Source organism: Microcebus murinus, chromosome X, assembly GCF_040939455.1.
Source record: "Microcebus murinus isolate Inina chromosome X, M.murinus_Inina_mat1.0, whole genome shotgun sequence".
Lineage (NCBI taxonomy): Eukaryota > Metazoa > Chordata > Mammalia > Primates > Cheirogaleidae > Microcebus > Microcebus murinus.
In genome coordinates, this window is record NC_134136.1 from 83,761,647 (window position 1) to 83,786,674 (window position 25,028).

Consider the following 25,028-nt stretch of genomic DNA (forward strand, 5'->3'; position numbering starts at 1 on the left):
GTGCTGTGATGTGTTCTCAAGTCATCGTGTCTGATGCGGAGTTCAGTGTTATCGCATTAATATCGGTCTGAAAATCAAACTACAAACCCAGCACTGACATGAACATATTTGTAACCAAATCCTCTACAACCCTAAATTGATTCGTTTTCCTTTACAGAAAAGCCTTTAAAAAAATTTAAGATTTAATGGCTTGGAGGGCTACGTGGTGGAAAGCTGCCTTAAGAATTCTCTGTGTCACTTCATTCATGAAAAGTACATAACGACGCTCTCTTAGCATCCACATTATAGTGCACGTACATAAATTAAGTGCAGAGTAAAAGGCTTCAAGATAGCCCAAAAAACCTTCCCTAATTTTCTCTTTTAATGACGCAGACTCCAGAAACCAATGAAAACCCAGCAGGGCGCTCTAAGGTGCTTAGACTTATAAATCTAGTCTTGAGAGTTTCTACACAGGTCTTAGGAAGTGGGCTCCACCAGGTCGAGGTTGGGGGCTGTCCTGCACCTAAAGCAGGAAGACGGTGGCTGCAAAGACAACAAAAAAGTCATTGGAGTCGATCAACTCTAGGCTCCAACTCGTCATGAAAAGTGGAAAGTAAGGGCTGGGGTACAAGCAGACGCTGAAGATGATCACACAAGGAAAAGTCAAATCAGTGGTCCTCGCCAGCAACTGCCCAGCTTTGAGGAAATCTGAAATAGAGTACTATGCCAGGCCAGCCAAACCTGGTGTCCTTCAGTACACTGGCAGTAACACTGAACTGGGCCCAGCACGCGGAACGCACTACAGAGTATGCACACTGGCTACCACTGATCCAGGTGACCCTGGTTTCATGAGAAGCATGCCAGAGCAGACTGGTGAAAAGTAAATTGTGCAAATTTTTTCTTTAATAAAACTTGCCAGATACTAAACTAAACTTCTGATACTAAGGAAAAAAAAAAAGTTTCTACATGGTCAAGAGAATTATTTATTTTTCTATTACTGTTATGTAAAATGTGAGAAATCACATCAGTTTTCCACAGCATTTGTGTGAGACTCACAATCTACAGGTGAGACAGGAGGTCCCTTTCAGCTTTCTGTGTGAAGAGGTGCACTATGCCAGCAGGTAGGAGGTGCACTATGCCAGCAGGTAGGAGGTGCACTATGCCAGCAGGTAAAAGGTACACTATGTCAGCAGGTAAGAGGTGTACTATGCCAGCAGGTAGGACATGCACTATGTCAGCAGGTAGGAGGTGCACTATGACAGCAGGTAGCAGGTGCACTATGACAGCAGGTAGCAGGTGCACTATGACAGCAGGTAGGAGGTGCACTATGTCAGCAGGTAAAATGTGCACTAGGCCAGCAGGTAGCAGGTGCACTATGGCAGCAGTAAAGAGGTGCACTATGACAGCAAGTAGGAGGTGCACTATGCTGCAGGTAAGAGGTGCACTATGACAGCAGGTAGGAAGTGCACTATGACAGCAGGTAGCAGGTGCACTATGCCAGCAGGTAGCAGGTACACTATGCCAGCAGGTAAGAGGTGCACTATGCCAGCAGGTAGGAGGTGCACTATGCCAGCAGGTAGCAGGTGCACTATGCCAGCAGGTAGGAGGTGCACTATGCCAGCAGGTAAGAGGTGCACTATGCCAGCAGGTAGGAGGTGCACCATGCAAGTAGGTAGGAGGTGCACCATGCCAGCAGGTAGGAGGTGCACCATGACAGCAGGTAAGAGGTACACTATGCCAGCAGGTAGGAAGTACACTATGTCAGCAGGTAAGAGGTGCACTATGCCAGCAGGTAGGAGATGCACTATGCCAGCAGGGAGGAGGTGCACTATCCGAGCAGGTAGGAGGTGTACTATGCCAGCAGGTAGGAGGTGCACTATGTCAGCAGGTAAGAGGTGCACTATGCCAGCAGGTAGAAGGTGCACTATGATAGCAGGTAGGAGGTGGACCATGACAGTAGGTAAAAGGTGCACTGTGACAGCAGGTAAGAGGTGCACTATGCCAGCAGGAAGCAGGTGCACTATGCCAGCAGGTAGGAGGTGCACCTTGACTGCAGGTAAAAGGTGCTCTATGACCGCAGGTAGGAGGTGCACTATGACAGCAGGTAGCAGGTGCATTATACCAGCAAGCAGGAGGTGCACTATGACAGTAGGTAAAAGGTGCACTATGCCAGCAGGTAGGAGGTGCACTATGACAGTAGGTAAAAGGTGGACTATGACAGCAGGTAGCAGGTGGGTTATGCCAGCAGGTAGGAGGTGTAGTATGGCAGCAGGTAAGAGGTGCACTATGGCAGCAGGTAGGAGGTGCACTATGGCAGCAGGTAAGAGTTGCACTATGATAGCAGGTAGGAAGTGCACTATGATAGCAGGTAGCAGGTGCGCTATGCCAGCAGGTAGCAGGTACACTATGCCAGCAGGTAAGAGGTGCACTATGCCAGCAGGTAGGAGGTGCACTATGACAGCAGGTAAGAGGTGCACTATGACAGCAGGTAGCAAGTGCACCATGCCAGCAGGTAGGAGGTGTACTATTCCAGCAGGTAAGAGGTGCACTATACCAGCAGGTAGGAGGTGCACTATGGCAGCAGGTAAGAGTTGCACTATGACAGCAGGTAGGAAGTGCACTATGATAGCAGGTAGCAGGTGCACTATCCCAGCAGGTAGCAGGTACACTATGCCAGCAGGTAAGAGGTGCACTATGCCAGCAGGTAGGAGGTGCACTATGACAGCAGGTAAGAGGTGCACTATGACAGCAGGTAGCAAGTGCACCATGCCAGCAGGTAGGAGGTGTACTATTCCAGCAGGTAAGAGGTGCACTATACCAGCAGGTAGGAGGTGCACTATGACAGCAGGTAAGAGTTGCACTATGACAGTAGGTAGGAGGTGCACTATGCCAGCAGGTAGCAGGTGCACTATGCCAGCAGGTAAGAGGTGCACCATGCCAGCAGGTAGGAGGTGCACCATGCCAGTAGTTAGGAGGTGCACTATGACAGCAGGTCAGAGGTGCACTATGACAGCAGGTAAAAGGTGCACTATGCCAGTAGGTAAGAGGTGCATTATGCCAGCATGTAGGAGGTGCACTATGTCATCAGGTAGGAGGTGCACTATGGCATCAGGTAAGAGGTGCACTATGACAGTAGGTAGGAGGTGCACCTTGACTGCAGGTAAAAGGTGCACTATGACCGCAGGTAGGAGGTGCACTATGACAGCAGGTAGCAGGTGCACTATACCAGCAGGTAGTAGGTGCACTATGACCGTAGGTAAAAGGTGCACTATGCCAGCAGGTAGCAGGTGCACTATGCCAGCAGGTAGGAGGTATACTATGGCAGCAGGTAAGGGGTGCACTATGCCAGCAGGTAGGAGGTGCACCATGGCAGCAGGTAAGAGGCGCACTATGACAGCAGGTAGGAGGTGCACTATGCCAGCAGGTAAGAAGTGCACTATGCCTGCAGGTAGGAAGTGCACTATGACAGCAGGTAGCAGGTGCACTATGCCAGCAGGTAGGAGGTGCACCATGCCAGTAGTTAGGAGGTGCACTATGACAGCCGGTCAGAGGTGCACTGTGACAGCAGGTAAAAGGTGCACTATGACAGTAGGTAAGAGGTGCACTATGCCAGCATGTAGGAGGTGCACTATGTCATCAGGTAAGAGGTGCACTATGACAGCAGGTAGGAGGTGCACTATGTCAGCAGGTAGGAGGTGCACTATGTCAGCAGGTAGGAGATGCACTATGACAGTAGGTAAGAGATGCACTATGCCAGCAGGCAGACGGTGGAAGATCAGCCACCTACACGAATAAAATACTCAAATATGTGCAACATAAGTTTCATTTAATTTTCAGTTCGTACTTTCCCTGTGCAAAAACCACACCTGAGATCAGAACCGCTTGTGGTCTGGGGGAAGGAAAGAATGGTTCCTGCAGGACCTGTGGGAAGTAATTCCATACCTTCTTAGGAAAGGACAAGCACAGTGACGTTTGCCTGCCTTTGAGAACAGCTGCTGGAGAGGCTTCACCCAACAGGACTGCCACAGAACAAAGATGGGGCCTTGGCCAAGCCACGTGACTGATTTTTCCATGTTGTCTCCAAAGGCACCATGCCAGAGAGGCTGCCAATTATCACGGGATGCAACACACACAGAGGGAAAAGCCTAAAGAACTGACTGCACCTGCAGGGGATTAAAACTCTTAATTACCCGATGAACTGTGGATGAGCTGTCCTTGCGGTGAACACGTGGCAGCCAGCAATGCAGAACCCTCTCCTCAGCCCGACACCGCTACGTGGGCCCAGCCACCACGCCGGGCCATTTAATGGGTGAGCCAACAAAACAAACTCCCTGGAGGATTTAGCTTTTGGTTTTCACAAGGATGCCATCGATTCTCCTTCCCACAAATTTATTAGCTGCTGACTCATGAAATAAAAACTAGTGTCTACACGGGTCATTGCAAAGTGAGCGTTTCCAGAAGTCAAGATGTGTTCGGATCCCAGGTGAGGCCTGCTCATGTTCTTTTCACCTGTCCCTCCATGCTCATATCAATGTTCACTTCTAAACTGCTCCTGGGTGTGGTGGTTCATGCCTGTCATCCTAGCACTTTGGAAGGCCAAGGTGGGAGGATCACTTGAGCCCAGGAGTTCAAGACCATCCTGGACAACGTAGTAAGATGCCGTCTCAAAACCGAAAAAAAAAATTATCTGGCCGTGGTGGTGCTTGCCTGCAGTCCCCACCACCTGGGAAGTTGACGCAGGAGGATTGCTTGAGCCCAGGAGTAACTTTAAAGTGCTTACAATAAATAAAAACAGATAAGGCAGATTTTTACCTGAAAAGCCTTTATCTGCTTTCAATGACTGTAGCTCCTAGGACATTTAGACCCTGCTTTAATTATGAACTGAAGTGAACGGGCTCTGGGAGGCCCCCTCTGCTGAGCACTTGGGACAAAACAGCGCCCCAGGGCACATGTGAGGGCCTGTGCCTCTCCCCTTTCCTTTAGAAAGCCAAGAGTGTGGACATCTTCTCAAACGTGGACCACAGGGCTGACACCTCTTCTTCCCCCTCCATTACCTGAGACTCTGAAGGTGCCTCGGCTGGAAGACTGGACGCAGGGCGAGAGGGGAGCGAGGGTGTGCTGGGTGTCCACGCCTGGCCGGGGTGGTGGGAGGTAGGGGCGTTACCGCCAGAGCTAGAGGACGCTGTGGCAGATGTCAGACCCTGCAGGCAGGCGCTGCAAGGTCGAGAAGGGATGCGGGGGCCACTGGGTCAAGAAAAGCTCTTGAGGAGTATTAGGAAGACTCTTCTGGGGGTTTGCTTGTGGGGCTTGTGGAGCTATTTGCTAACTCAGGCTCCACGCTGACCCAAACGCTTTGTGCTGATATGGTTCTGTGTACAACTGTGGTACCGAAATCTGGAGTTTCCGCTGCGTGGGGCCTGACCAGCTGATGTTCACCACGGTGGAATGAGAACCCAAGAACTCCCAGCACGGAGGTCTCCGTGGTCCTCTGGCTCCCCCAAGACACGCTCGACTGCTCACACACCACAGCTCTAGATAGCTACCAGTAAAATAAAGTAGGGAGGTACAATTCACCTTCAAAAAACATGGTGGCAACAATATAGTGTATTTGGAAAAAACAAAATCAAAGTAAAAGAATAAATATTGCACCATACCAGCTTTTCTTCTCTAAGCTGGCAACACGTGGAATGAGAATGCGGTAACTGCCCCTAAGTTTATTTTTTTATAGATTTAAGTGATGTCAGCCCCCAACACAGCGCCCCCCTTTGTAAAGAGGGGCTGTGAGTGCTCAGATTCACACCTGCCCAGAGACCATCCTCATTATCTAACGGGTACCACCAGCCTTCTCATGAGATCTCGGTAATTGGGGCAAGCAGGTGTGGGTCAGGAATGGGGCGGTCTGCTGCCAGGTGCTGGGAGAATCAGAAATATGAACCCCTAAGAGAATATTCTAGAAGAAACAAAGAAGGGCATGGAAGGACAAAAGCCCAGGGACAGTGGCTCAGAGAAGATAGTTCCTGCAGCCAATGTAAGTTTCATGAACCCTAATCTCTGTATCCCTACTTTACTCACAAGGAAACTGGAGTGGACATTAGGCACGTGGTGGGCAGCCCCCAAAGATGCCTTAACCTCCAGGACCGTGCACCTGGCCCCATGCAGGGTCGGGGCTCTGCAGATGTGATCATGGTTATGGACCTCAGGGTAGGGAGAGGCCCCTGGATTATGTGGGTGGCACTAATCTGATCAGCTGTCCTCAAAAGCAGAGAACTTTCTCTGGGTGAAGTAGGAGAGATGCTGCACAACACCTGGGCCCAGGTGTAGGAAGGGTTCAGTCACGGGGCTGGCTCTGAGGGGCAGCACCCACTGCCAGGCCTCTAATATCTCAATTGACAGCCAGGATATTAATTGACTGCAAATTAGTGATATCTGTCTCTTCCTGTTTGTGTTTTTCTGACACTCATCAAAAATGCATATTTATATTAGAAGCCGGGTTTTATTCAATAGCTATTAGCAATTCAAGCAGGTTCGACGTGTTTCTATAAAATTAACACCCACATAAAGTCCTGTCTTGGGCAGGTGGAAGTCAGAAAGCAGAGCGGGCTACTCTCTGCCCTTGTGACCACACAGTCCCTGAGGGGGAGATGCCCGTGGGAATCGCTGCTCACCTGAGCCCACGGTGGGGGGAGAGCACTACTCCAGGTACACCGTCCTCCGGGGCACAGAGTTCAGTCACCAGGATTTGGGAGGTGGGTCTGGAGGAGACGGGTGGGTCAGGGAAGGTGACTCAGGGGTATTTGGTCAGAGTCAGGTCATAAAGGACAGGAATGACCTCACTAGAAGATGCAGCCACTGGGAACCTGGAGGTGCCAGGTGAGAGTTCCACAGGGCGGGAGCTTGGCAGAGACAGTTGCAGGATGCAACCCTGGCGTAGAGAGAGTGACCAAGGGGCAAACAGACACTCTGCATATCCTGGGGGTGTCCTGGGGGACAGAGGAGAAGGCTGACAGGAAACCGGGGACAGAAGCAAGGGAGAGAGCAGCCAGGCTGAGAGGTCTGCGTCTCAGGGGTGGCGTGGGGACGGCGCGTGAGGTGGGCCAGGTGAGCAACAGGACCTGCTGAGCGCATGACCACTGACGTAGGAGGAGACTCTTCCCGCTGTTAAATACCAGCGCTCCCTATCCTAGCAGCTCTGTGCACGTCTCCTGAGATTACATGAGGGCGTGACTGCCTGCTTCCTTCACTTCTGAGAAATCCAAGGTGCACATAGCTGGCTGACAGGTGGATGCTCGCCCTTGCCATGGTGGCTTAACAGACAGGTCACATGCCACGTGCATCGTGACGGTCTAAGGAGAACGGTCACTCTGTGAAACCGCCGATAGGAGGAGATGTCACAGTGTCACGTACAAATACACAGAGCACTGAGAAAACCACTTAGCAGTTACGCGGGCAGGACACCCGTGCTGGACAAACTCTTAAGGAGCTCCTCGAGGTGCTACAAGTACGGCAACACAAAGTCCCGTCTGGTGTGTGACTTCGGCAATTTACATTCTCCCCGATGCACGTGTCTCTGTGCAGGAACGTAAAGGAGGAGGAAACAGTAATTGCTCAGTGATCTGTGTACCAGCAGTCATGCTGAATAAAGCAGAACACCAGCAGTGTGCAGACAGTGGCGCTCCTGTGGGGTTAATGGTCTCTGTATGGGCGCAAAGGAAAACGCTGTTGCCATCAACTCTGAAGGTGCGATTCGGTTTATCCGAAGGGGCTGGAAAAACATCAGAGCAATTACTAACCCTTCTTGGTTTCAAAAGGAAGACATGCACCCATGCAGCTGGCGTGGGAAGAGGAGTATGTGGGAGGCACTGTTCTCACTGTCTGGGGAGATGAGGTCTCCCCCATTGGCCCATTAGCTACAAGGAATACCAGATAATTATGTCTTGAAATGCTGCAGTATGATATCATTAGCTATGTGTTCCTAAGCCTGTGAACTGGTGCGTAGGCCATTTCTTAATGACAACTGCAAAAATGTACCCATGACTGTATACCTCCTCCCATAAACATAGTGATCATTACTGTGGTCTTTATTTCAAGCATTTATACGAGGGCATAAAACAGCATGCACCCGACATTTCTCCCCATGTTGGGATGTTCGTTGGCACCTCCTCATGGAAGGAGCAGATGTGAATGGAAGGTTCTCACAAGACGCGAGAGTCCAGTGTGAGGCTGTACGGTCACTTATGGAACAAGAATAAAGACCGAACGAAACCATCATACACTGCCAAAAAATATCACTGGTTGAACACAGGCGAGCTGGTGATTAGCACTTACGGGGTGTCTATGAACAAATGATGGGGGGCAGTCTGTATTCTGAGTTGCTGAGCGAGCTGCATTCTCCCTTGGGAACACGACAGAAACAGAGTTCCCAGCAGTTCTACTTTTCAGACACGGCCATTGTGCATTAACCCACAACATCGCGAAGAGGAAAGGAAGTGGGAAGGAGGAGAGAAAGGTCAGCCCACACTGACCCTGCTGCTGTCGCGGCTGAGTCGGGTGGAAGATGCACTTCTGCAACTTGCCGGATACCGAGGCTGTAACTCAAGAGGCGTCGTGCGTCATGCCGGAAAAGGCACCCAGGGAACCCACGTGGTGAGGCCCCTTGCATCACAGGCTTTCGGAATCTCCCAGGCTGACCTCAAACAGTGTTTAATTAAACTGCTTCTACTTAGCTCAAACAATACGCAACTTAGCTCAAACAATATACTCCAGATGACCCACAGAAAATGTCTTCGTTTCTAAGAAGACACATTTCCTTAATCCCTAGCTGGAATAACCTAGTGTTTAAGACCACGAATGTAATTATTCGGCAAGCAATGTACCATGTTTCCCTGAAAATAAGACCTATCCCTAAAATAAGCCCTAGAAGGATTTCTAAGCATTTGCTCAATAGAAGCCCCACCCCGAAAATAAGCCCTAGTGACAGGCGTGGCTACACAGCCCATCTGTACAACCCATGCATGTCGTCGCGGAGTGGGAAAGACGACGAGCAGCCCTTCTCATCTGCCCCAGGAGAGCTCTATGGCTCCACAGGAGAGATCAGGGCCGATGGCTCTAAAGGAAATAGAGTCTCAAGAAACTCAGGATGGAATTCGTGGTTTGGAGAGTTAGGATGATGTTCCAGAAGAAGACGACTTCACTATATTTGAATAAATGTAGATTGCTGTACCGTACTTAAAAAAAAAGAACATATCCCCTGAAAATAAGCCCTAGGGTGTCTTCTTGAGGAAAAATAAATATCAGACCCTGTCTCACTTTTGGGGAAACACGGTAATGCTTAGATGTTTTCAAGAAAACTAGTCCCTCCTCCAATTTTTACTGTTTTTTCTTTTTTAAACGGCATCCAAGAGGAGGTTGTGCTAGCTTAACTTTCTTAGCTGAGATCACACGCCACGCACAGCGCACAGGCCAGGGGCCTGTGGAGGCCGCCGTGCTGCGGGACCACAACTGCAGGTGGGAAGTGCTGCCCACGTGGTTCCATGGCGCCCACGCTCATCTCCCAGCATGACCACCCGCCTCTCCTGCCTGCCGCCTAGTTCTCAGTCAACCACAGCACGCAGCACACCATGCCACACCCACCAGGAACGATCCCTTCTCCCTGGGAGCCTGCAAGCCTTGGGCAAGTCCAGGCCAGCTCCTAAATCGCCCACCTGAGTCCCGCCTGGGGGGCTTGAGCCCATTTTCACAGGTCTCAATAAATGAATGGCTCATCTGCTTTTGCTAAATGAACATTCTTACAGGAAGTCAGAGGGAGAAGGCTCTGGTAGCAGTTGTGCTATTTTGCCCCCAGGCCTAACCGAAGGTCTCCCTGCAGGTGGGCTCAGAGCCTGCTGAGGCTCAGTCAGTAAGTCTCCCAATGCATATCTAGTCTCCCAAAGCACGTCCAGTCTCCCAAAGCACGTCCAGTCTCCCAAAGCACGTCCAGTCTCCCAAAGCACGTCCAGTCTCCCAATGCACGTCCAGTCTCCCAATGCACGTCCAGTCTCCCAATGCACGTCCAGTCTCCCAATGCACGTCCAGTCTCCCAAAGCACGTCCAGTCTCCCAAAGCACGTCCAGTCTCCCAAAGCACGTCCAGTCTCCCAATGCACGTCCAGTCTCCCAATGCACGTCCAGTCTCCCAAAGCACGTCCAGTCTCCCAAAGCATGTCCAGTCTCCCAATGCACGTCCAGTCTCCCAAAGCACGTCCAGTCTCCCAATGCACGTCAAGTCTGCCAATGCACGTCCAGTCTCCCAATGCACGTCTAGTCTCCCAATGCACGTCCAGTCTCCCAATGCACATCCAGTCCCAATGCACATCCAGTCTCCCAATGCACATCCGCATCCGGCTCCAAGGCAGACTTCCCAGACGCCCAGGACAGCTAGCACATCACTCACTGGTACTTACAGAAACCCTGGCCCGAGCACTCCCTAGGAAATTCTTCCCACAGGCAGCACTCCTTAGCCATTCTCAAGGTTACTCACATTCTCTATGCCAGATGTTTGCAGTGTAGGGGTCTTCGAGACATTTTTAGGGGGTCCATAAGATCAAATCTACATCTACAGTAATATTAAAGCTTCACTTGCCTTTTGCATGTCAGTATTTGCATTGATGGTACAAAAAGACATCTTAGGTGCTTTAATGGCGGGTGTTACACTCTGCCCCACCGCATGCTGGTACCAGCTCCACCTGAGAACATCTGCCAGGAAACAGTATGCTCTAGTTGCTATGAAACCTCAGCCGTCGAGCTGACTGCCTTTTCAGGCACTAAGAGACAGAATGAACATGGCACACAAAGTGTGTGTTCGGCGCAGGCAGGTGAGATCGTGGTCTCCAGAAAAGACACTTGATCACCTGCTTGGATGGCAAAGCAAGACGGCCACTTCACTATGTTTTTATTCTTCATGGAGCATCCTTTTTATTTGAAAGAAGGACTGAAAGATAAGCAATGATTACTAAAATTTGGGCATGTGGCAGAACTTCTCTTGAAGATTTGCTGAGTGAGCCAGCTACTCCAAAGAAAATAACTGAGAGTGTTAACAAAAATAAAATCCAAGTTTTGGAGACAAAACTAGAATTCTGGAAAACATGACTCTACCACTGTAAGCTTGACAGCCTGCCAGAATTTAGACTTGTCTGATGAGACTGATCGCGATGTGAACCGATGTAGGTTTTTGATATTGTTATAATGAAATGCACCAGCATTCTGGAGATATGATTTTTCAGTTAACCAGTATTTTCTAAATGTATGATGTTACAAAATCATCCATGGATAAAAGATCCATTCAAAGTTTAAGATAGGACAATAGATTTTCATATAAAAGAGGATGAAAAGGTCACTGATAAAGCTTCAATTTCCATCTTCCAACCAACACTAAGGAAACTACCCCTTGTTGAATTTTGGTATAGAATCAAATAAAATACCTAAAATTTTCTGAAAAGATTATTACAATACCCCTTACTTTTTAGCTTTCTAACATATACTTGAACCCGAACAAAGTATCCCAATATATTAAACATATGGAGTTAGAGATGAGAATACAGCCATCTTCTATTAGGACAGACACTAGGCCAGGTGCAGTAGCTCATGCCTATACTATAATCCCAGCACTCTGGGAGGCCCGAGCAGGAAAATCACTCGAGGCCAAGAGTTCGAGACCAGCCCAGTAACATAGCAAAATCTCAACTCTACAAAAAGTAGAAAAAAAGTCAGTCTGGCATTGTGGTGTGTATCTATAGTCCCAACTACTTGGGAGGCTGAGGCAGGAGGATGGCTTGAGGTCAGCAGTCCGAGGTTGCAGTGAGCTATGATGACATCATAGCCTGGGGCCACAGAGTGAGACCCTGTCTTAAAAAAGACACTACAGGTATTCACAAATATTTAAAAAATTTTTAAAATATGCCACTCTGGCATTTTCTTTTGTTTTGGGAATGTAACTATTCTTGTTAAAAATGTTACTTATGTGATCATGTAAGGGGTTTATTAGCTTCCTTTTAAAATGAATGAATTATTTGTAAAATGTCAGTTTCAATTTTTAACACAAGAAATATCAAAATATATAACCCACATAAACAAAGGCTCTGATGGATCCTAAATAATTATTAAGAATGCCTTTTAGGGAACCTGAGACCCCAAAATGTTTGAGAGCTTATGTTCTTCTAAGCTGGCTGAAAATGAGATGCCCCGAGCCCTTCAAATGAAAATTTGGGGATAGAATCTTTGCAAAATTTTTACTTGAAAGGAGTACTATTCTGTTTTTATTACAAAAAAAATTCACCACTTATAAAGTAGGATGCAGGTGCCTGTGTACTGTATATGCATAAGATACACACACCCAGGTGTGTGCAGGCACATGTATTATAGACACATGTGACTTAGAAAACGAACGTCCCTTAGAATCCCACTCCTCTGAGATAACTGCTGACAACAATTTGGTGATTTTAAAATACATTTTTATGCAGTATCTACTTTTTGCTTCTACAGAAATGAAATCCTTCAAACACGTCTCCCTGGGATTTGTTTTAATCATTTGAGGACAGATCGAGTGAGAGTGGCTTTCAATGCCAGTACTCACAGATCTGACCCATCTGCTCTATCTGTAGGTGCCGTAGGTAGTAAATCAAATCTCTTCCTGATGTGATGCTCAGTTTATTTATTTTAACTGCTTGGAAGTAGAAATGGATGGAAAACGGAGAAGTACATTTCCAGACATGCTGGCAACTGCTGACTGTCCTTCTATGCACACTCCCATTCTTGCTCACACTTTACTTCTTAGACTACTGCTTTTGTGTTTGGCTTCTTTTGCTCAATTTGTGTGATTCACCTGTGTTGTTCTAGGTGGCTGTCATCAATTGCTCGTGTCCACAACGCTGCCGAAATCCTCCATCTGCATTTTTAGTTCCTTGATGATATTAAGCACATTTAAGTCTGTACCTGACACTTTGATCATAACCTAGACCTGCTGTCTGTTCCTTCCCTTTGTGTTTTTAATCAGGAGGTATCCTCTCTTCTAAGGCCTGGTCATGACTACCTGGGACCACTCTATTTCTGGCCCTCTGCCCTCCTTCCTCCTCCTTACGGCCTGGTGTCGTAGCCCAAGGCCTGAGAACTTAGTAGGGCCGCCCCCGACCACCACCCCATTTGGCAGGTCTTGAACACCAATTTTTTTTTTCCTCCTAGCCCCATGCTCCTAAAAGCTCAGTTAGGCTTCTCACTCTTGTTCGCCACTACTTCTGAGGATACTTCTAGGGGGTAAAAGGCCCCAAATGCTATTCCCTAACTGCTGGGTGATCAGATACCTTTAAGGAGATGCTTTCAACCTTCCGTCCAGTTTTCCTCACCGTCTTATAAGACAGACAGAGGTAGTGCAGCGCACCAAGCTCCCACCACCAGAAGCAGAGCTCCTGCTTCACGCTGGACATGTTGATATTCGATCCGTGTGGGATTTATCTCAGTGTTAGAAGTGTCAGTCAGGGCTCTGGGGTTTATTTCCCTCTCTCCATTAGCGAGACACCTCTCCTGGGGTTATTTATGGGGGGGTTTCACAACAGTCTGAAACGCCACCCTGATCCCCCCCATATATCCCCAAACAGAACTGGGCTGACTTCATTGTTTACCGTCAGCCGAGGGGAAGTCCGGCCATTTGCACGCAAGTGTCACGCAGGAGAGGAACACGAGGAAAGTGCACTGTGTCCAGGGGTGAGAAGCGTCCACAGGCTTCACCACAAATTAGTCCAAACCAAACACTTTTAACAAACAGTATGAACTAAAGCAATGCTATGAAATGCAAGCTGAGGAGAAGTATAAAGTATAAATATTTACACAAAAAGCACTGGTGTTATTTATGGGTCACTTTCTGAATTATTTACCGTTCCCTTCCAATCAGGGCGATGAAAAAGGTCTCCTAAATTTGTAAATAGTCTGCGGTGGTATTAATTAATTGAGATGCTAGCACACAATATGCAATAATTATTGCGTATAATTACTCGTTAAAAGCTACAAAGTTTTGAAAATTGACACAATCCTAACAGAACTGGTAACAGAGGACCAACTGACTCGATGCAGTCGTGTATGGTGGATAGTGTCTGGATTATATTTTTACTGGATGGTTCTTAGAAACCTCAAGTTACTGAAAAGATTACTGAACAAAATACCATTCCCCAAAACTTGCGGCTGGTCACCAGCCAACCTAGTGGAACGCCATGAGTAGAGCCGTGACACTTTTACTGACTGTGGTTACTAACTCTTTTTATTTCTTTTGAGACAGGGTCTCACTATGTTGCCCAGGCTGGTCTTGAACTGCTGGGCTCAAGGGATTCTCCGTGTGGCTGGAATCGCAGAAGTGTGCCACCATGCCTGGAAGCACAGGGTTACTAACTCGTTTAAAAAAACGTTTTAAGGAAGCACGGAGCATACATTTCTTCCTAGGCATTTGAGTGACAAAGAATTTTTAATAATGTGTTTTAGAGCATGCAATAAGACATAAATGGAGACTACAGTTTTTCAGTATACAGCGAGTTAAAGGGTCAAGAACAGCATCAGTATAAATATTCAGCCATCAGATTCTTCTTGCTGCGAAGTATTTCCAGAGACATAAGCTTTTTCCATAACAAAATCAATCATGAGCTGCTTCTGCAGTGCTCTCTCATCCCCTGAAACAACTCAGCTGTCGTGAGTCCCGCCACCGGCAGTCTCACAACCAGGGAAGTTCCACCCAGGGCAAGAGGTCCGCACCCAGACAAGAAACGGCCCACACAGCTGCCGTCATCATACGATCACATCTCCCCCCACCCCCACCCCCGTTCTCCCAAGGGCCCACTGGCTTTTTCCTAAAAATCACTTACTCTTCCAGAAGTGCAACCTCTCCCGTGCCACGAACAGGACACACAAGTTCCGGATTCTAACTGCTTCCTTGAGCCACACCTTTCTGTGAACTCCTTGGTGGGACCGGAATTAAAAATCTGTCCTCTTTTGTCAGTTTATTTACAGGCCCCAAGGTGCACTGAACCTAAGAGGGGAAAGGAGACACTTTTTTTTCCTGACAGTGGAATCTGCAGAGCTAGCAAGCAACCCCTTCCGAGGAAACTCAGGAGGGACACCAAGCCCAGAGCCAGGTGCAACTAAAGAGAAGTACAACGAGAGGGTCTGGTAAGGTGACTGCTATTATTATTTGTATTAATGAAGTAAGAGAGGGCCCCGAAACCTGCCAGAAGGGACGCTGAGAACAGGTGAGAACAGGTGACTTAGAGGCACCTGCATGTTGCTCATATTCACAGGTGACAGCAGGAGGGGCAATGACAACAGAGGATACGGGTCCCTGGGGCCCAGAGAGTGGCCGTTGGTAGCAGGTGACTCTCTCTGCCCTCCAGAGGAGCTCCAGGGTGGCTGTGCCACTAACTGGGTGTGTGGAGAGGGCTGTGACTCCAGGAACACCCAATTCCCCGAAGGCAGAGGCCCAGCAAAGCTCACCGGGCTGCCAAACAGGAACTTTAAGTTTTACTTATTTGTCCACTGTTCTGGGAGGTAAGGAATTTCAGGTTAGGGAGCGTAACTCAGGCTGGCAGGGTAACCTCAGGTGACCAGTCCCTGCCCACATGCCCTCCAGACATACACAACGTAGGAAATATCATGACTAAACTTTGGATAAGCTTCCACCTCCAATTACAGGGATTAGGGGTGAAAAAAACATTACTTAAAAACTAGTTAAATTTTTTTTTTTTTTAAATCTAGGAAACAGTTACAGAGGGAAACTTCCTCAAATGTGGTATAAGGTGATGTGAAAATATACCCAGTGGCAATTTTCTTATATCTGTTTCACTTTCTCTAAGCGTCGTAGACGTTTTATTGTAAATAAATCTCTCTTTCTAATTGAACTATAACCTTCCTGAAGGAAACGACGCTGGGATCCCATCGGGCATCTCCACCTCCCTGACTGCCCAGCGCTGCTCCGTGATCGCCCAGCTCCCAGGGAGCTCCTAACACACACGCCGCCCACGCGCCCTCGCTCCCCAGGAGTGCCCTGCCAGCTCCAGAGCCTCCCGCGCCGCGGCGTCCTGGCCCTCCTGCTGCTTCTCAAAGTCCTCACGGATTATTCCGTGTCGCTTCCACTCCTGTGGGACGTGTCCTGTTCCGTGCTAAGCCCACCCTCTGCTCCTTCTCTATACAAACCCTGCACGCTTATCCCAGCCCAGTCCGATCCCCAGTCCCCTGAGTCGACTTTGGGTCTTGCTCTGTCACCCCGAGCAGGTGTCCCTACCCCAATGCTACGCTGTGCAGAGGGCTGCAAGCATTCACAGAACCTGCACTGGTCAACAAGGCAATGGCATCGTATTTGGGGATGTGGATGACAATGACATAGAAATGTCTCAGAGTCTGTTGAAATGAGCCCACTCTACCTATTCATGTGGACTTAGCCCTTATTCATTAACATATGCAGGTTTCCAAGAAAAAGAGGAGACTCGCCACCTCTCGTTTGTTTGCCAACTGTGAAGGTTATCTCGCAGCTTAGAAAAAGAGATACCAAATACACACAAAACTCACAGTCCAGCCAATGACCCCTTTTGGGGTTCCACAACAGAAGAGAGTAAATAGGCAAGTACACAAACAGGCAGAAAAGTGCTTTAAGTCACACTTGATATTTCCAGAAAGTGGTAAGATACCAGCAGAGAGACGTAAGGGATGGTTTTCAAATAAAATCACTTACTTGCCAAAATATTATATAAAATATATTAAGTGCCATTTCACATATGGAAAAGTCAACTCAAATAACTCCCTCCCTAACCGGGGGACTGGCCTGGGCTTTGCAATGAATGACAGTGTATACAGTTAGTTCATCAGTACTCACCAGATAAAATACACTCGCCATTCTTTGTTTACTCTTTGCGTACATAAAACTTTAATGTGCAAAATTTTATTGAAAACAGAACAAAGGAAAACAAAAATATTATTTTATTTTTTTCCAAAACCCTGAAACTCAGCTCTCAAAACAACATTAAGAAGGAAACCAGAATATGCAAAGCAGTGATGGCCAGGCTTCTAGAAACTGATTTCTGGTTTTACTTGTACTAAGTACCCACCCCACAAGTCAGGTTGTAAATGACGCCCTCCCTTTTGTTTTATAAGAAAGATGGGCGTTTTTGTGGTCAGGAATTCCAAGGACCCGACTCACACACCCAGAGCACCTGGATGCCTCCCAGCTGGGTCCTCAACCTGCTGCAGGACCACAGGCTTGTCCACACCTGCGAGCCTCCAGGGTCCCACTGCTGTGGGACTGCAGCACAGACAGACGCCCTCTACACATCGGGTCCCTGAGCTTGCAGGGAGATGGCTGAAGATGCCTAGGTCCCTGTCCGGCTCTCGCTCAGTGACGGCTCATGGGCCTGGTGCTGGGCTCTGGGGCACTTCTGAAGGGATATATATATATATATATATATATATATATATATATATATATATAAAAGAATGATACATAAATCACTTAAAAGAAAATATTCCTAGTGAAAATGTAATTCTTGAATACCGGCTATTAGGCACTTTCTTCCAGCAAAATGGAAATCAATACTTAACGTAATTCACGACCATTTGATACTACTTGGTTTTTACTACTTTCCCACCACTGCTACTACTACTATACCTAATTCACTTTGAGTGACCCATGGCATATTAAATTCCGTCAGGCGACTCTGGATCCCCTCAGTGACCTCACGATCTGCACGAGATGTCCGTGAACTGCGCAGGGACCTGCCCGGAAGGCTCCCACTGGCACTGGGACCCGGGCAAGGCAGCGCGACGTCATTGCAGAGCTCCGTCCTACCTCCACAGCTGCACGTACAAGACACGCAAGCACGAAGTCAGGGGTGCTCCCCACTCCCCCCCACCAAGGAGCTCGCTGGAACCTTTCTTCAGTACTACAACAGGTGCATCACATGAGAAAAACCCCCAAAGCCTTCACTGTATCTACATATGAACTGTGACAAGAAAGGATTCATTTCTGCAAGACACGTGTTCATACATCCGTGAGTAAACACAGATTAGTAACATGGGTGATTGTTTAGAACTCTCCAAGAGCTAACCTACTTCAAAAATACACAGTTGCAAAAAAAAAAAAAAAAAAAAAAAAAAGAATACACAGTTGCTCATTTTTCTTTGACAAGCCTCAAACACACATTGTCAACCAGAGGAACACCAGGGCCTCACAACACTATTGCAACACTGTTCCAACACTGTTCTGCAGGCCTCTTTTTCGCAGGTTACCCTGTGAAGAGCTATTCCTGCTTGGGAGAACCCTGGCTCGGCAAGGTTCCACCATAAGGGGTCTCACGCAAAGCCGGCATGTGGGCTCCAAATAAACTTCGCTTCCACAGACACTTCACAACACAGAAACACCACCTTCCCATTAACACGGTGCCTTGCAAAACAAGGACTGCCCACAGGTGAGAGGCAGTTTACCTGCTTCTGCCACAGGCTACATTTTCCCTAGCCTGCCATCAGTCTGCAGGCGCCGTGCTGAACCCAAGCGCTGGCATGCTATGGTCCACTCTGGGGGATCCATTCATGGAGGGCGGCACTCGCACTAGACTAGCGAACAGCAACAGTAAGATAAACGAACAAGAGAACGCGGTCCCTGGCAGGAAAACTTTATAACCTGAAGCTATGGAGTCATTCTTTTGTAAGGGGGGGGGGTGGATTCGTGGGAATAACGAACACATTTCAATGACGCAGGACGCCAAGCATGCAGGCATACAGGTGTCTAAATGTAGGAAGCAGACACACGTGCCTGAAAGGGAAGGGACCTGTGTCCCCTGGCGGCTCAGCATGCACCCTCTCACTCACTAGCTGAGTGGTCTCAGGGGTGGCCTGCGTCAGGCAGCTGTGGTAGAGCGGAATTCAGTAATGAGACTTGAATTAGCCCAGGGATGTGAACTGCTATAAATGCATCGCTGCCATTCAATGACTTTTCATGGTCATGGCATCATGGAAAACCACATACTTGGTCTTTGCCCCTGGTTCAGGGTATGGGGCTCCTAAAACACTTGGAATTTCCTGAGGGCTTCACCAGCACTTTTCAACCTAACAAGTGTCACTTGGTGGGCCCCAGGATAGCTTCCGGATGGGGCCCGGGCGCCGGCAAGACCAAATGTGTGAGTAGAGGTATGCAGTGTTCAGCCCCACCCTGACCTCCAGGGAGGGGACAGGGTCCGTCAGGATTGAGTTCAATGACCAGTGGTTGTGATTTAATCACTCATCACAAAGCCTGCATAGAACCCCTCAGTGATGGGGCTTGGGGAGCTTTGAGACTGCTCACACACGTCAGGGGCCAGGAGAGGGTGTGGGGGCTCTGTGCCCACTCCTACACCCTGCTCTACACATTGTTCCCTCTGGCCATTCCTGAGTTGCATCCTTTACAACTGCAGTCCTCAACCCCTATCAGTCCCTGGGCTGTTAGGAACTGGGCCGCACAGGAGGAGGTGAGCAGCGGGCAAGCGAGTGAAGCTTCATCTGTATTTACAGCCGCTCCCCATTGCTCTTACCACCGCCTGAGCTCCGCATCCCCCCATCCCTTGGTCACTGGAAAAACTGTCTTCCATGAAACCAGTCTCTGGTGACAAAAAGGTTGGGGACCACTGCTTTACAACACACCAGTGTTATGTGTATGGCGGTTTTCTGGGCTCTGTGAGTCATTTTAGGGGACTATCAGAGCTGAGGGGGGTTGCAGGAACCCCCAGCTTCTAGCCAGTGGATCAGAAACATGAGTGGCCCCTGGGACTCAGGATGGATGTCCTTTGTCGGGGCAGGCAATGGGACTGAGCCCTTAACCTGTGGGGTCTGCACTAGGCCTGGGAGTTAGTGTCAGGACGGAACTGCACTGCCGGACCCCCAGCTGGTGTGGGAGACTCAGAGGACAGACGGCACGCTGACTCACGTAAGCCAACCGCCTTCACAGGTTCCCTGTAGTAAGGTGGACCTTAGGCCAAAGCCAGATCTTTAGAGAATATTCCAGTAGCCCCAGTTTTCCTGGGCAAGAGGTTTCTGAGTAATTTTCCCCAGGCTTGTCACCGGTGTAGCTGTGGGCCAGCGATCCCATCCGCATCTCACAGTCAGAGACGTTCCACCGAAATACTCCCTTCATGAACTAATCCCCCCCTACTACTACCGCCCCCACACACAGGCACCCAGAGGGAAGGTGGCGCTCGCAGGGATCCACAGCACCACCCCGGGGATGGACGCCCTCCCCAGCCACTCATCAACTGCGTCTCTGGCAGGACACCCCTTCCGAGGATGTCTCCTGTTATTCCAGAACGTGCATCCTCAGACAATTCAGGCCAAGCACTCCATGTCCGCAGCCACAGGGCCGTCGGGAGAACGTGCAGTCAGGCTGGACAGCACGGTCACCGCTCCCCAACTGTTCTTCCAGGTCCTTTAGAAGGACCAGCGTACACAGGAGAGCAGGAAGCCATCAGCCTGTCTCCACCGTGGACGGCGTGTGATGAAGCAGGATGGGGCGCTACAGCACACAAGTCTACCACGGCAACTTTCCCACAGGGAGACTGGTGGAAGTCCAAAAACTTCTCGATAAAAGCCAAACGTCATTATGCAAGCAAAAGCTCTGCAGTGACAGATTGCCACGTGACGAGCAATGCGGGAGAGGATGTGAGTTGTGACCATTTGCATCTGAATTGTGGCATACACCTACCTGCCTTTAGAGCCTGCTCCTTGGAAAGAAGGATACTGTGAGCCCCCAATCATTGCAACCCCCTTCCCTGATGAACATCTGCCCGGAGAGCAGTGTTCTGGCACCACGAGCTTTCCTAGACACGTTCCTGCGATCCAGAAGATTCCGGGCCAGTCTCAGGGGCCGGGTAGCTTAGGCGCAGCCTCGATTCTGCACAAAGCCTTTCAGCCAGGCCACCCCCGCCCTCGTACCCAAGTCCTAAGGAGCGCCCACACTGACCCTTCCACAGCGAAAACCAAGGCCTTCTGTGCGGAACAGCGAGCACATGGCATGGCTTGGTGAAATGCAGCCTGCTGTCACTGCCGGTCCCCCGCACCCACCTACCTGCTCCACGGGAGGAGGCGGGGAGAACCTCTTGGCACAGGCCAGGAATATGTCGGGCTCCGGCTTCCCGCTCTTCACTTCTGGGTCGTCGCCCAAAACGATGTGACAGAACAGACCAAAGAATTCCTTGTGTCTGCTTGTCTTCATTTCGAATGACGCAGATGCGGAGCTGGTGGCGACGGCAAAGGGTATGTTGTGTTTTTGCAGGTGGCGGATGAGTTTTTCAACCCCTGGGGAGGAGGAGGGAGAGACTTCAGTGAGGGGGACAGGGCATCAACCACCAGGCCTTCCTCCCAGGGGGGCTCTTCCAGCCATGTGACACAGCGCCGTGGCTTCCGAGGAATGATCCGACCTCCGACAGCTCGTCTTAAGGGGGGGTTATCAGCTCTGAAACTGCCCTATTCAACACAAGCAGGGCTCAGCTGCACAGCGTCTCCTGCTGTCGCTGAACACGACTTAGCATAGGCACCGTTGCTGCGCTGGCTGATCCTCTCTTGTTGAATGTGGACCTCGGGCACTCCCTGAGTTCACTCCCCTGAGCTGGCACAGCACGCGGGGAAGGCAGTGGCCCCAGCAGGGCCTTGTTGGGCCATGTTTGTTTTCCAAAGCAGTGGATGCACAAGGACTGCGCCACTAGTGTTTCTAAGACACCTCTGCGTTCCGCAGAAAGCGGTTCAGTCACTTCTCACAACGCTGAGGAAGGGAAATCACGGAACAGCCTCCACCAGAGGCCAAGGGGAAAGGCGGCAGCGCAGGGAGAGCTGTAGCACCACTTAATACGGGGTCAGAGAATAACACGAACCCTGCTGAATACAGACCAAACAACAGCCAGGTAGCACGGGAAAAGAGCATTTCCCTCGTTGTCATTAGCTATGAGGATTAACCACAGAGAACACAGAGGTTAATGGAGTTATTCATAGAGCCAATTAAGAAGCTAGTTATCAGAAATGTGTCAGAAATAACGGGAGTACTTTCCACTTTTAATCTATGCTGATTAGGACAGCTGTTAACACCTAAATACGTACAAAGCATTATGGTTTATCTAAATTGGCATTTTAAATAATCATATAAACACGACTACTTGAATAATGACATGAGGTAATGTCCCCACTTTGTCAGTTGTTACAGAAAAGACTGACATGGTCACTTTTTTCCAAACACCTAAAACGACTCATGTAAGGCAACAGATAGATCCTGTGAGCACTGGACCCTCTAGAGAAAAAAATCCTATGAGATGTTAAAGACACAGGCAGATCTTAATTCTATGCCAGGGCAAAGCTAAATAAAGCAAATAATTTCAAGAAAAATCTAGCACTTCACTGGATGTAAACTTCATATTGTCCAACACCTAATACAAAGTCACCAGGCCTGCAAAGACAAAGACAAATACAACCCATAGCCTGGAGGAGAAAAAGAAGGAAACCAGCAGAAATGGACACAGAAATGACAGGGGTGGATGCTATTTGCAGCTCATGATCTTCAATTAGCTTAAAAATATTATAATATCCAAGGAAGCTACTGTCACAATGGAGAGGAAAAAAGTAAAACCCAACTATATGTTATCCACAGAAATGTAAAAAATTTAACATCAGGTTTAACATAAAAGGATAGAAGACTATACCATCACATAATTATGTGCTCAATTACTGCTCAAAAGAGAGTTGAAGTAGCTGTATCAGTAACAGGCAAGACTGCAGAACAATGAATATTAGTGGATGAGTATTATCAGGGATGCATAGGGACATCTCACAATGACAAATAGGTCAGTTCATCGACAAAACATAGTTCTAAATATATATGCGTCAAATAACAGAGCTTCAAAATACATAAAGCAAAAAGTAATAGAACTGAATGGAGAAACAGACAAATATAAAAGGTTTCCAACTCCTCTCTCAGTAATTGACAGAACAAGTAGACAGAAAAGAAGGAAACAGCAGACTTTAAAAATACTATCAAGCAACTTGACCTAATTGGTATTTATATTAATATAACACTTTTCCAACAACAGCAGAATCCACATTATTTTCAAGTGTACATGCAACATTCAATAAGAACACATTCTGAGCTGTATAGCAATTCTGAAAAAGTTTAAAATAATCGACACATACAGAATATGTTCTCTAACCTCAACAGAATTAAAATGGTTCAATGATAGAAAGGAGTTTGGAAAATCACAAATATTAGGATGCTAACACACTTCTATGTAAGACATAAATCAGATGAAATCACCAAAGGAAATTAGATAGTACTTTGTAGAGAAAAATAATAAGATCAAAATTTGTGGAATGTAGCCAAAACACGATTTAGAGGAAAACTGATAGCATTACATGCTCTACTAAGTAAGAAGAAGGTCTCAAATCAGTAATCTCAGCTGTCACATTAAAAACCTGAAAGATCAATGATAAATTCAAACTTTCACCTTAAGAAAGCAGAAGAGCAAGTTAAACTCAAAACAAACAAAATGAAGGACATACAAAACCAAGAGAGAATATCAATAAAATGCAAAGCAGAACACAGAAAATCACCTAAACCACAAGCTGGTTCTTTGAAAAGATCAATTAACTGGGGCGACTTCTAGCTAGACTGATTATAAAAAAAAGAAATAAGCTTCAAATTTACCAATATTAGTAATGAAAGAGGGGACATCACTACAGACCTTAAAATCAATAAAAAGACAAAAAATAATATTATGAGCTTATTGCCAATACATCTGACAACTCTGATGAAATGGGATAATGCTTTGAAAGATATAAAACTCCCTCAAGAAGACACTAATAACTGAATAACCTTCTATCCATGAAAGAAACTGAATTTGTAGTTAAAAATCTTTCCATAACCCAGGATCAGATGACTTCATTGGTGAATGTACCAAACACCAGAGAAAGAAATTATACCAATTCCAAACAACTTTTCAGGAAGGTGGAGGGAATACTTCCCAACTCATTTTATAGGATATCAGCACTTCCCTAAAACCAAAACCAGATAAAAGCCAGAAAAGAAAACTAGAGCTCTCATGAACTCGGACACATACCTCCTCATTGAAAAATAACATTCATCCAGAGTAAAAATATCCTACATGAAGAGCTTCAGTGAAGTTTGAAGCCACTGGTTAAACATATTAAAATGCCACACCATTTAATTAGTTTGCAACAACCACTGATTAGTATCTGGAGGATTAAATTTATTAGCTAACTTTCAATTTCAACCATAAGCTAACTGAGATAAAAGAATGGCTATAATAAAAAAAAAATAGCCAGTAATGAACTTCTGTCTGAATATACACAGTGATTAAAGCTGAGTATCAAAATGATTTGAATTTAAAACAAGATTTTTAAATTACTGTATCACCCAACTTTAAACCAACACTTAAAAAAAAAAAATAATGGAGAACATTTAAAACACATGGCTGTCTCCAAAACACATAGTAAAAAGAGTATTTTGTCAAAGCGCGTTGGTGCTATTCATTTTACAATTTTAAATACAGGTTATGTTATTTTAGCATATGCTTCCAACCTTTCTGCTTCTGTGAATATTCTGCAATGTCCCCAATGTGGCGGCACTGTAGTGGTATACATGGAATGAACCAACGTGCCTATACTGGAGAGTGTAGTGTGTCTATCGACATTTTTGTAGTTAGTGAGATTAATCGAAAATGTTTTCAGACTATCTGTAAACCACCCACAGCATGCTGAGATCCTTTGTAAAGTTTGGGGCCAGCATGGAGATGAACTCCAAGACAAAGCTCTGACCGTAGCCCCCAGGCCATGATACTCAGGCAACCACGCACCCTCAGTTGTGGGCCTCAATTGCGTCAGCTGTCAAAGAGCAATGGTTAGTTAAGCTCTCCTCACGAGCCGCAGCAAGGAAAGGCATGAGAAGGGCTGGTTGTGCAAGATGACGGCGGTGCACTCTCCAAGCATTAAGGGAAGTCCCAAGTAAGTGCTAACCAGCATCGTGGCATC

The 25,028-nt window shown here is 47.6% G+C and overlaps 1 protein-coding gene across 1 annotated transcript in view; it reads right to left on the reverse strand.

The window, feature by feature from the left end:
- Window positions 1-25,028, reverse strand: part of PUDP (pseudouridine 5'-phosphatase) — a 71,652-nt gene that overhangs the window by 9,104 nt on the left and 37,520 nt on the right. Inside the window, exon 3 of the mRNA XM_012782472.2 lies at window positions 21,067-21,296. Within this exon, the coding sequence (XP_012637926.1) occupies window positions 21,067-21,296 (230 nt within the window). The remainder of the gene's footprint in view (window positions 1-21,066; window positions 21,297-25,028) is intronic.